The 13,242-nt window shown below is 37.8% G+C and overlaps 1 protein-coding gene across 2 annotated transcripts in view; it reads right to left on the bottom strand.

Annotated features, from left to right (window-relative positions):
- si:dkey-237h12.3 (teneurin-3) overlaps positions 1–13,242 on the bottom strand; it is a 649,923-nt gene that overhangs the window by 272,040 nt on the left and 364,641 nt on the right. For both annotated transcript variants that reach the window (XM_057849309.1, XM_057849310.1), the window contains one exon: positions 5,698–5,823. In XM_057849309.1, the coding sequence (XP_057705292.1) occupies positions 5,698–5,823 (126 nt within the window). The remainder of the gene's footprint in view (positions 1–5,697; positions 5,824–13,242) is intronic.

Genomic DNA, 13,242 nt, shown 5'->3' with positions numbered 1-13,242 from the left:
GAAATCATTCTAGGATATTCTACAAAGTAATGAACACAAAAACATGCTTCTGCTGTGAATTGGAATGATTTTACCACTAGTAGACGTCCAATCCATTTGAACTGGGAGGGTGGCAGCGAATGAACGTTCGTTCATTCGCTGCCATCTCTCCCAGTTCAAACGGATTGAATGTCTATGGCTGTCAGTGGCAGCCAATGCCACGTAATGAGGTAATTTTGGGCTATTTAAGGTCATTTACCTGTTGATGTTCGGTTACTTCCTGTTGATTTGGGGTATTTTATGGGTCATTTCCTGTTTATTTTGAGTTACAGAACAGCAAGTGACCTGGGAATCACCCAAATGAATAGGCAGTGACTCAAACTCAACAGGAAATGACCTGTAAATGTCCTAAAATGAACCACAAGTGACCTGTTAATGCCCTGAAAATCGGACAGAATGACTGTGAATGCTCTGGTTTCGGATGAACGAACGTTCTCAGTCTAAATAGATTGGGCATCGTGCACCGTCAATGCAGCGTTCGAGTTAACTGAGACACTATTATGGTGGAAGATTTTGGTAGAAACTTGTTGGTTCCTTTTTATTTTATTTTATTTTATTTTTTTCGACATTGACACCTTTTTAAAACATTATCTCGATTCTTGGCAGGAGCACGTCGATAACTTTTTGGAATACAAAGTATCACGATACATCATCATTTCGATATTTTGTCACACTCCTACTGGAAATACTTCGAGACATTTAGTAAACCAATGGTAATTTTGCTATAAATTAGAGCTGAAACTATTACTCGAATAATTCGAGTAGCTCGATTTTAAAATTTGATCGAGGAATTTTATCCGCCTCGAGGAATCATTTAGATTTGCCAGCTCTAAGCATGACGTTTTGCCGTGACTACTTTTAATGAGGCACAACGTGCTGACGTACGTACAGGAAGAAAGAGGCGATGGATACATTTGATTTCAACCATGCATGAATACAGTGGTAACGACGAAGAAGCCGACAAAAGCGAAGCGAAAGGCACCATGAAAAAGCAGAATTGAGCTGGACACCAAGGCGAACACGGTTTTATGTATTCACTCTAAGACGGCGCTTGAATACCACTACAGCACACTAAAGCTCCACTAAAGGCACACCGTTTACTCCGAGAACAGAGGAACGATACTCGGGACAAGGTAAAATTAAGTTAACGTACCCTAGTAAATAAAATTAATGTTACTGTACCTTGCTAACGCAATGTTAGCCCTGCGGAGGGCTAGTTTTCTATTAATTATGACGACTGTCAATGCGTGGCTAACGAGTCTTTTATACAGGATTTTTTTTTTTCAATCTGTAAAAACACAGCACTGTAGAGTGGTGAGGGTGAAAAATAAAAACATAATAAAGCTAACGGTCAAATTTAGCTCTGTAGTCCTTGATGGATAAAACACCAAGTAGCACTGGTGCCTAATATGCGCCAATACAGCAGGTATCATACATATATTTTGAACACTGCAAAAACTCAAAATCTTATCAGGACTTACAATTTAGATAACTTAAAACTAGCTTGACATAAATGGACATGCAATTGAAACACGTGGGAAAAACACCTAACTTTTAAGTGATGTGTGTTATCAAGCGTAATGACAGTTTTAGGGAAGAGTTTTAGGTTAGTTTTTTTTTTTAAGTGAAAGCAGTAAATTTGTTGTTGTTGTTTTTTTTCTAGTCAAGTCTCAGATGCAATTCTTGGCTGCTTTCAACAATGTGCATCTAAAATAAACACATTGGTTGTCTAAAAAATGGCACAATATGAGGTGAAATGTCTTCTTTTGTCATGTACATTTATAATTACTCTTTACCTAAAAAAAAAAGTTTACTCAATAAAATCTTCAGTAGAATATTTGTTTACTAAAATATTCGATAGCTAGCCTGCAGCCCTTGTATATATTGTAGTTGTCTGATATATTGATCTAAAACAGGGGTCCCCAAACTTTTTCCTGTGAGGGCCACATAACTTTTCCCTTCTCTGATGAGGGGCCGTGTCAGTTTGTAACAGAAAAAGTGTGATGATTGCAGGAGTGCCTAAATGTAAAAAAATATTGTTTTTCAGAAAGCCACAATCAAATAACCCTTTCTGGATTCTTCACGGAAGAGAAGCAAATAAAATATAATATAATATAATTAGTTAATTAATTAAACAAACATTTTTAATCGAGCTAATTACAGCTTAAAAATTAATTAATCATAATTAATTGCAATTCAAGCCATCTATAAAACATGCCATATTTTTCTGTAAATTATTGTTGGAATGGAAAGATCAGACAAGACGGATATATACATTCAACATACAGTACATAAGTACTGTATTTGTTTTTTATAACAAATCAACAAGATGGCATTATCATTATTAACAATCTTTTAAAGCGATCGCCATTGTTGATGTCAATAATTACACAATGCTCATTCATGGTGCTGAAACCCATAAAATCAGTCGCACCCAAGCGCCAGCAGAGGGCGGAAAAACACCAAAAAAACCACAAGTAACAAGTGGACATTACACTGTGCTGTCATTTTAATGTTTGAGCGGGGCATGTGCGTTAAATGCGTCAAATATTTTAACGTGATTAATTTTAAAAAATTTATTACCGCCCGTTAACGTGATAATTTTGACAGCCCTAAATATAATATAATATAATATAATATAATATAATATAATATAATATAATATAATATAATATAATATAATATAATATAATTAATTAAATAGATAACAACCAAATAACCCTCTCTGGGTTCTTCACAGAACAAAGTCAGGAAATAAATAACACTATTGAGAGAGAGAAAAAAAAAATTGTTCTGGGGGCCGGACCAAATGTGGATGCGGGCCGTATCCGGCCCGCGGGCCATAGTTTGGGGACCCCTGATCTAAAAGCTGCATATGTCTTCTCTTAGAAAAATTGTTTGCAAAAGCTATATGTTTTAGTTTGACAGCATGGCTGTCTGCCTCAGGCGCTGTCACTTTTCACCCATTCAACATAAGCATGAGCGACTCCATTTGACCAGTAAAACTGAGCCAGGCAGTTATATGACCACACTGTGGCCTCACAACAGAAGCAGTATTTTCAAAGTCACAAATTTTCCTGAAAACTGGTAAAACAATAGAAAAGGTATTTAATCTTTGCCTAGTGTGTCAGTTATGCTGTTAATGAGTTAATGTGCGAACAAATAATATTATTTTCATACTCTTTCTTGTAGAGATGTCCCGATCACGTCATTTTCAAAGTATCGGAATCGGCAATAAAATATTGGACATGCCTTTTTTTAACATATATATATATATATTTTAATTAAATTGTTTTCTAATTGTATTTAACGTTACAGACATAATATGTTACACTCATCCAGAGTCTTTAGTTTAGGCTTAAGGTAGGGTTATCAAATTTATTCCGTTAACGGCAGTAATTAATTTTTTTACAAATTTATCACGTTAAAATATTTCACGCAATTAACGCATGCGCTGGACAACCCACTCACGCGTTGTCGCATTCAATCTGTAATGGCACCGTTTTACCTATATATAGAGCTAAAAGGCAGCGTAAAATGAGTAGAGTGAATTTTGGCAGCCTTTGGAGCATTTTTTTTTTTTATGGGCTAAACCCTTACAATCCCTCTCCCTACGATTAGAAATATAGTGGGAAGCAATGTGGGGAAGAAAGGTAGTAATTGATCCTTTTCTTTACACCCTATGTTATTTCCCAATGCAGAGAAGATATATCAATTGGTACCACTACGCACAGTCATGGGTGCACTTCCCATCACGCATTTGGGCACAACATTTAAATGGCTACAGTATCATTTACTGAAAGCTCAACAAATACACTAAAATGCAATATTTAGTCACAATATACAAAGTCACATTAATCCTTTTAAGAATTACAAGTCTTTCTATCTGTGGATCCCTCTCACAGAAAGAATGTTAATAATGTAAATGCCATCTTGAGGATGTATTGTCATAATAAAAAAAATACAGTACTTTTTTACTGTATGTTGAATGTATATATTTGTCCGAGTTTTATTCATTTTTTCCTTAATGCATTGCCAAAATGTATATGATCGGGAAAAAATATTGGGAATGATTGGAATTGAATCGGGAGCAAAAAAAAAAAAAGCAATCAGATCGGGGAATATCGGGATCGGCAGATACTCAAACTAAAACGATCGGGATCGGATCATGACCAAAAAAACATGATCGGAACAACCCTACTTTCTTGTGACATGATTTGTAGGGTTTGTATGAATTTGTGGTTTTACTAAGCTTGAATTTACTGTCTCTCTTTAAAGGGCATTGATGAACAGTAACTGAATTTCCGCCTTCCCATTGGGTGTGTACTTTTCTTTCATGTCCTAAACTATCTGCCACCAATTTATTTTAGGACGGTAACAAAGTGAGAGTGTGAAATTATGTTTTGGTAATCATATTTTGTCGTATATTTACAATTTAAACTAATAAAACAGGCGAATATGAATATCTTTGGGAAGTGCTTGTATTAAGTTTTACCCAATAGGTTTACTGTAGTTAACCCAGTGGGCACAGAACGATGGCGGGGGTGTCACATGTGACCTCAGGTATCATACTTTTTTGCTATTCTAGAACAAGGTGTAATTGCACATTCACTCAGTGGCTGGCAGCGGTTCTCTCATTTACAGAGTGTGCGCAGATATTTTGAACCATACAAGAGCACACAGAAAAGAGCACTGGAGATATGAAGAGCCAAGATGAGGAAATATGACAGCGCGTATGTAGGGTTTGGCTTGTGGCTTTGACTTTTAATCCAGTGGGAGACTAGGAAAGCCGGAAAAGCAGGAAGCCAAGTCAATTAAGACGTCACTTAAAGACATTAAGACCCAAAACACATTGATAAGCCACTTAATTTTATTTTATTTTTTCAGCGAAAACGTGCTGAATATTGTCAACAATTGTCCCGATTTATTAGTGTTGCATCAATAAACCAGTGAGCACTGTTAGCATCATAAAAGGTAGCATATAATGTTGCTCAGTGCAACAAAAAACCCGCACCATAACAAAGGAGCTGATACTTCCAGCAGCAAAAATAAAAACTTGGCAATTGTTTGGCATATTGTCCTCATTCGTGAATGCTGCTGATCAATTTGAATTTATAATTATTTATTGATTTTATTACATTTTATTTTTCAATAACAAATGGTCAAAAAATGTACTTTGAGTGTATTTTTACAGTTTGGATGTGACTTTTTTTTAATTCAGGCAAACTGATGAGCTTTAAGTGTTTTCTGTTTCAATCAGAACAATGTTAATAAAGTTACACTTTATTGTAAGTTGATCTATAGTAGTTTTTTAATATTAAAAAGGACACCGTTATGCAGAGGTGTACTCACAATAACAATAATTTTATCGACAAATGATACCATTTACAGTGACAGCAGAGAGTTGGGGGGGCGGCGTAACAGAAAATAATTGAGAAGCCCTGAGTTAACCTCATATTGGAGCTTATTACATTATAACGGTGTGCCTAATGTAGACACCGCTGAGCATAAATGAGAAATTAATTATTAATTCAACGCCTCATTTATGGCAAAGTGGCACATTAAGGAGTTGTCGGGGAGCGTTGTTATCATGGATGATAACTCACATTAGAAAATACGTGCAAAAAAGAAATGAAAGTCATAGTGAGTTGTCCTCACCATCGGCGGCGAGGGCCGTGACGGCGCTGGACGGTGTGGGACCAGCCTTCCCGACTCCGCCGTTTTCAAACGCCGGCTGGCTGTCCAACTCCTGCAGCTGCCAATTGAGGCCAAAAAGGTGCATCGCTGTGAAATACACAGAGAAGCCGTGTGGGCGTGTGGCAGCAAATGAACAAATGAGTAAAACAAAACATAAAGCCGACAAATAAGCCACCTGTTGGATGATGCAGGAAGTGATGGAAAACAATAATTCGTATTTTATTAGCTTTATCTAGACGTGGGTTTTTAATTATTTTCTACAGTTATTCTCTGCATTGAACATTCGTACTTTGTACTCCGGACTTTGTCATATTCATATATATATTTTTTTTCAAATCTGACCTTGGCCTCTTTCGTACAGTTGTGGTCAAAAGTTTACATACACTTGTGAAGAACATAATTCATGGCTCTCTTGAGTTTCCAGTTATTACTACAACTCTGATTTTTCTCCGATAGAGTGATTGGAACAGATACTTCTTTGTCACAAAAAACATTCATGAAGTTTGGTTCTTTTATGACTTTATTATGGGTTAACAGAAAAAGTGATCAAATCTGCTGGGTCAAAAATATACATACAACAACACGAATTAGCAATTTCTTGTGAGTGGTTATTGACTTGAACAATCATTGACTTGAACAAGTCAGGAAAGTCACTTGGAGCCATTTCAAAGCAGCTGCAGGTCCCAAGAGCAACAGTCCAAACAATTGTTTGTAAGTATAAAGTGCATGGCACTGTTTTGTCACTGCCACGATCAGGAAGAAAACGCAAGCTATCACCTGCTGCTGAGGGAAAATTGGTCAGGAGGGTGAAGATTCAACCGAGAATCACCAAAAAGCAGATATGCCGAGAATTAGAAGCTGCTGGAACGCAGGTGTCAGTGTCCACAGTCAAGCGTGTTTTGCATCTCCATGGACTGAGAGGCTGTCGTGCAAGAAGGAAGCCCTTGCTCCAAAAGCGGCACCTTAAGGCTCGACTGAAGTTTGCTGCTGATCACATGGACAAAGATAAGACCTTCTGGAGGAAATGTCTGTGGTCAGACGAAACAAAAATCGAGCTGTTTGGCCACAATGCCCAGCAATATGTTTGGAGGAGAAAAGGTGAGGCCTTTAACCCCTAGTACACCATGCCTACCGTCAAGCACGGTGGTGGTAGTATTATGCTGTGGGGCTGTTTTGCTACCAATGGAACTGGTGCTTTACAGAGAGTAAATGGGATAATGAAGAAGGAGGATTACCTTCAAATTCATCAAGATAACCTAACGTCATCAGCCCGCAGATTGGGTCTTGGGCGCAGTTGGGTGTTCCAACAGGACAATGACCCCAAACACACATCAAAAGTGGTAATGGAATGGCTAAATCAGGCTAGAATTAAGGTTTTCGAATGGCCTTCCCAAAGTCCTGACTTAAACCCCATTGAGAACTTGTGGACAATGCTGAAGAAACAAGTCCATGTCAGAAAGCCATCAAATTTAACTGAACTGCACCAATTCTGTCAAGAGGAGCGGTCAAAGATTCAACCAGAAGCTTGTGGATGGCTACCAAAAGCGTCTAATTGAAGTGAAAATGGCCAAGGGACATGTTACCAAATATTAGCGCTGCTGTATGTATATTTTTGACCCAGCAGATTTGATCACTTTTTTCTGTTTACCCATAATAAAGTCATAAAAGAACCAAACTTCATGAATGTTTTTTGTGACAAAGAAGTATCTGTTCCAATCACTCTGTCGGAGAAAAATCAGAGTTGTAGAAATAACTGGAAACTCAAGAGAGCCATGACATTATGTTCTTCACAAGTGTATGTAAACTTTTGACCACAACTGTATGTGGATATAAATTGGATATGCACCCAATTTTGTTGTTTCACAATGTTCACTTTGTTGTATCCAATGACATTTAAGACTATTCTATTCTATTCTATTCTATTAATGACAGCGGGCTAATAGCCGTTCTTAACCAATGCCGGGGCCGCTTTTTCACAAGTAGGAAAAACAAACTACGAGAGGAAAACATCAGCGGTCTGGAAATATTTCAGTTTATAATCTCCGTCGAGTAAAATGGCGGCATGCAAGATTTGCGCCCTGAAAGTTTTGAGAGGTGGAGTTAAATCGGCCAGTTTCAATACCTCAAACCTGATAAAATATTTGAAAACGAAACGTGAAAGAACATAAACACAACACCAACAACTGCTACCAAGAGAAAGGCGTCTGGGCCGGAGCAAAAAAAAAAACCCAGGTCAGTTTACCTTGTCTACTTTACTTTTATTGGTTTTTACTGAAAGTAATGCCACAGTAATGTTAGACATGTTTCTCTGCACAGGCGATGAAAACAAAAGGGACATCCCCAAAACTCCTAAAATGCAAAGAAACATATCTATTTATATATATTCCGTATTGCTTCAATACGGAACGCAACTTTTAATTCCCAATTCGGAACGCTTCGTTATTTCAAAGGACTGGTGGCAAGCCTATTTAAAGGTGCTGTGGAAGTAACCAAAGTAAGCTAAGCTAATTGGCAAAGTGTGTGTTGCTGCTGGTGCACAGGGAGGGAGGCTAATAGAGAGAAATGATGCTGTGGTCAAGTATTATTACTTATAATTTCATGAAAGTTACACTGTTTGGTCTTTGAGAGCCAAAACTCAGGGTTTAAAAAAGTGTATTCATTATTCATTCGTTGTATTTTTATTTTCTTCCTGTTGGGCTAGTATTATACATGTTTTAATTTCACTAATTTAGCACTATTTTGGATTTTGAGAGCAAAAGGTTTATTTAACTCATTTGTCACCCATAACAGGTATGCAATAAAAACTTGTACTGGATTCACTTTGTCTACATATACTATACCATACATACATACATACATATATAAATTTCAAACAAGGTGGTATCAGTATGGTATCAGTATCAGCAGATACTGCACAACCCGGTATCGGTATTGGGGCCAAAAAATGGTATCGGTGCAACACTAGTGTTGAAGTAGTTATCGAGGTTTGATTGATTAAATATTTGCTTGACAACTTCACTTGACAACTAGTTTTAATACACAAATCCAATATTTTTTGTAGTTTTCCAACTCGATGAGGCATTAACTTGATGGTCTGAACAGGACAAGTCGAATAGAAGTGTACCGCTTTTGGGAGTCAAAATACTGTCACACTAGAATGGAGCTGAAACGAATACTCGAGCAACTTCTTCCTTTGAACTGTAGTAAAATGTAAGTTTTTTTTTGTTTTTGTTTTCGTTTTTTTAAATCAACCGTACCCCATATTGTTTCTTTTCACACTTTCTGGACCGCTTTACATAGCGATCTGGCAGGAAGCTTGGTCTGTACCCAATGTATACATGATGTTATAATTGTCTCGCTCGGTCTGAACCTGTTGGAAATGTTGTTGCACTTGTGTATTGTCAAATAAAGAAACTCTTGTCCACTGTTCTTGTCTTTCTCCCCTGGATGCCCAACCCCTCTATTATTTTTCCACTCTTGAGCTACCCTATGTAGTCTTTTTACTTAAGAAAGGAATCAGTACCTCTACGTTTACAGGAAAAAAAATACTAATAAAAGAATCTGTGCTTCTATTTAAGAAAAGATTTGCATACTTATGCCACGTCAGGATGCGGGCAGAACGTCTCTTTGGGAAGCCGCTAATTTATTTCACGCTGCTTTTGTGCGCTCATTTTTGCGGCGGGATGACACTGATAACAGTTGTTTCAATCAGGGCGTGCAGAAGCCCTGTTGCTTTAGCACGTTCCCTCGCTGCTAGTATGATGGTGTTGGCGCATTAACACAGCGATGGTTTTAACTGAGCCCCAGAGGCAGCAGCAGTGAGGATTTTAATGTTTCCTTTTAAATAAAACATTTAGTTTTGAGTCCCTTCCACACCTGTAGCGGATTTATCAGCTCCCAATTGGTTGATAGGTTTGTAAACAAAACCACGTGACATCATGGCTTTCATCTTTCATTGTTCACAAAAAAATGTTAGCAGGTGCTGAGTTTTCTGTTCCTGATAAGTGTATGCATTACTGCGAGCTGTTTTTGCAAGGGCGTAGTTTTGCATCAGGACAAAACACTACCAACTTTTCAGGATGCTCAAATTGTCCCCACCAACTTTTAAGCAACCCTATTTGTGTTATATAATGACTTTAGTTACATGTCATTTAGATTGTCTTCCCATTTGTTTTAATTGTTATAACTGACGCCACCATTATTAAGTGAATTATTGTCATTATGTTCAGACTTACATGTACCTCTTTTCACTTGCCTAATGTGCCCTGTGCCTGTTTCCCTCCTAAACAAACACACACACACATTAGATATCAGGGATATTAGAAGTTTTTTTTTTTTCCCAGCCAGTAGCAGCCACTGGAAGAAATGTAAAAAGACACCAATGTTGTGGAAGTGGGGAACACACCACTAATTTTGCAACTGAAAGTCTGACCTGCATCAGAGTTAGCATAACATTAAACTGTTTGAACTTGCTAACTTGCAAAACTTGAGTAGGAAGCTGTTTAGAGGACAGAAAGGCCGAGGACAGAAAAGACGAGATACACATACGTAATTTTTTTCAAACCTAAGCTTTCAAAAGCGTCAACAACTACTGAACAAGAACCAAGGATTGAAAATGTGGACCATGAAACGTGAGAGAACACCGTCAAAATGGTGAGCGGAGTTTCAATTTGCCCCACTAAAGACGCTAATTATACAACAGAGCCACCACTGGTGTCTTGCCAATGTAGTTACCCCCATTAAAAATTGTGTCCCCTGGCAGCGGGAGTGCGCACGCACACATTAGTTATGAGGGTTGTCGACTTAAATGATTAATTGAAGCCAGAAAAGAACCACAGTTACCGTATTTTTTGGACTATAAGTCACAGTTTTTTTTCATAGTTTGGTTTGGGGTGCGACTTATACTCAGGAGCGACTTATGTGTGAAATTATTAACACATTATTATATCATTTCACATGTTATTTTGGTATTTTGGATTGACACTGATGGTTTGGTAAACTTGTTAGCATGTTCTTTATGCTATAGTTTTCTGAATAAGTCTTAATAGCTATGTTACGTTAACATACCGGCCACGTTCACATTTTGGTGTTCATGCATCATGTAACATTATCACACTGTACACTTATTCAGCATGTTGTTCTATATTGTATTTTTATTTTAAATTGCCTTTCAAGATAAAATATCTGTTCTATGTGCTGGATTTTATCAGGTAAATATCCCCAAAAAATGCGACTTATACTCCGGTGCGACTTATATATGTTTTTTCCCTCTTCATTGGGCATTTTATAGCTGGTGTGACTTATAGTCCGAAAAATACGGTATATATTTTGGACATCGATGTTTACAAAACTGGAGAAACTCCATACAGGACTTGAATTACAGCAAGAACAGTTATAGGTCATCCTACGAGTAAAACAGTGAAACATTGCCATTTTTAACGTTCAGTACATACCGTAATTTCCCGAATATAACGCGCACTTTTTTTCCCAAAAATCAACTTGTCATAAAATCATGGTGCGCATTATAAACGGGTACATGGATGGAGACAGAAATATAAACATATATATATATATATATATATACATATATATATATATATATATATATACAGTGCCTTGCAAAAGTATTCGGCCCCCTTGAATCTTGCAACCTTTCGCCACATTTCAGGCTTCAAACATAAAGATATGAAATTTAATTTTTTTGTCAAGAATCAACAACAAGTGGGACATAATCGTGAAGTGGAACAACATTTATTGGATAATTTAAACTTTTTTAACAAATAAAAAACTGAAAAGTGGGGCATGCAATATTATTCGGCCCCTTTACTTTCAGTGCAGCAAACTCACTCCAGAAGTTCAGTGAGGATCTCTGAATGATCCAATGTTGTCCTAAATGACCGATGATGATAAATAGAATCCACCGTTGTGTAATCAAGTCTCCATATAAATGCACCTGCTCTGTGATAGTCTCAGGGTTCTGTTTAAAGTGCAGAGAGCATTATGAAAACCAAGTAACACACCAGGCAGGTCCGAGATACTGTTGTGGAGAAGTTTAAAGCCGGATTTGGATACAAAAAGATTTCCCAAGCTTTAAACATCTGAAGGAGCACTGTGCAAGCCATCATATTGAAATGGAAGGAGCATCAGACCACTGCAAATCTACCAAGACCCGGCCGTCCTTCCAAACTTTCTTCTCAAACAAGGAGAAAACTGATCAGAGATGCAGCCAAGAGGCCCATGATCACTCTGGATGAACTGCAGAGATCTACAGCTGAGGTGGGAGAGTCTGTCCATAGGACAACAATCAGTCGTACACTGCACAAATCTGGCCTTTATGGAACCATTTCTCAAAGATATCCATAAAAAGTCTCGTTTAAAGTTTGCCACAAGCCACCTGGGAGACACACCAAACATGCGGAAGAAGGTGCTCTGGTCAGATGAAACCAAAATTGAACTTTTTGGCCACAATGCAAAATGATATGTTTGGCGTAAAAGCAACACAGCTCATCACCCTGAACACACCATCCCCACTGTCAAACATGGTGGTGGCAGCATCATGGTTTGGGCCTGCTTTTCTTCAGCAGGGACAGGGAAGATGGTTAAAATTGACGGGAAGATGGATGCAGCCAAATACAGGAACATTCTGGAAGAAAACCTGTTGGTATCTGCACAAGACCTGAGACTGGGACGGAGATTTATCTTCCAACAGGACAATGATCCAAAACATAAAGCCAAATCTACAATGGAATGGTTAAAAAATAAACGTATCCAGTTGTTAGAATGGCCAAGTCAAAGTCCAGACTTGAATCCAATCGAGAATTTGTGGAAAGAGCTGAAGACTGCTGTTCACAAACACTCTCCATCCAACCTCACTGAGCTCGAGCTGTTTTGCAAGGAAGAATGGGCAAGAATGTCAGTCTCTCGATGTGCAAAACTGATAGAAACATACCCCAAGCGACTTGCAGCTGTAATTGGAGCAAAAGGTGGCACTACAAAGTATTAACGCAAGAGGACCGAATAATATTGCACGCCCCACTTTTCAGTTTTTTATTTGTTAAAAAAGTTTAAATTATCCAATTAATGTTCCTCTTCACGATTGTGTCCTACTTGTTGTTGATTCTTTACAAAAAAATTAAATTTCATATCTTTATGTTTGAAGCCTGAAATGTGGCGAAAGGTTGCAAGATTCTAGGGGGCCGAATACTTTTGCAAGGCACTGTATAATTCCGGACTATAAGCCGCTACTTTTTTCCCTCCCTCAGTATCCTGCGGCTTATCGTCCAGCGCGGCTTATTTGTTGATTTATTTGGGTTAATCGGTAACAAGACCGTCATAATTATAACACTATCAAGGGCATTAATGTATGCTTATGACAGATGTCATTGCCATCCGGCAAACTATGTCACTAACTCCAATAATGTCCAGCTCGGATCTTTTAAACTATTCAAAAGTCAGATAATTTGCCGATGACACAAAATGACATCTGTCATAAGGATTCATTAATGC

Source organism: Corythoichthys intestinalis, chromosome 11 (assembly GCF_030265065.1).
Source record: "Corythoichthys intestinalis isolate RoL2023-P3 chromosome 11, ASM3026506v1, whole genome shotgun sequence".
In the NCBI taxonomy this organism is placed as follows: Eukaryota; Metazoa; Chordata; class Actinopteri; order Syngnathiformes; family Syngnathidae; genus Corythoichthys; species Corythoichthys intestinalis.
Note: the sequence above shows the minus strand (reverse complement) of the source record. Positions and strands in the feature narration are given on the sequence as shown.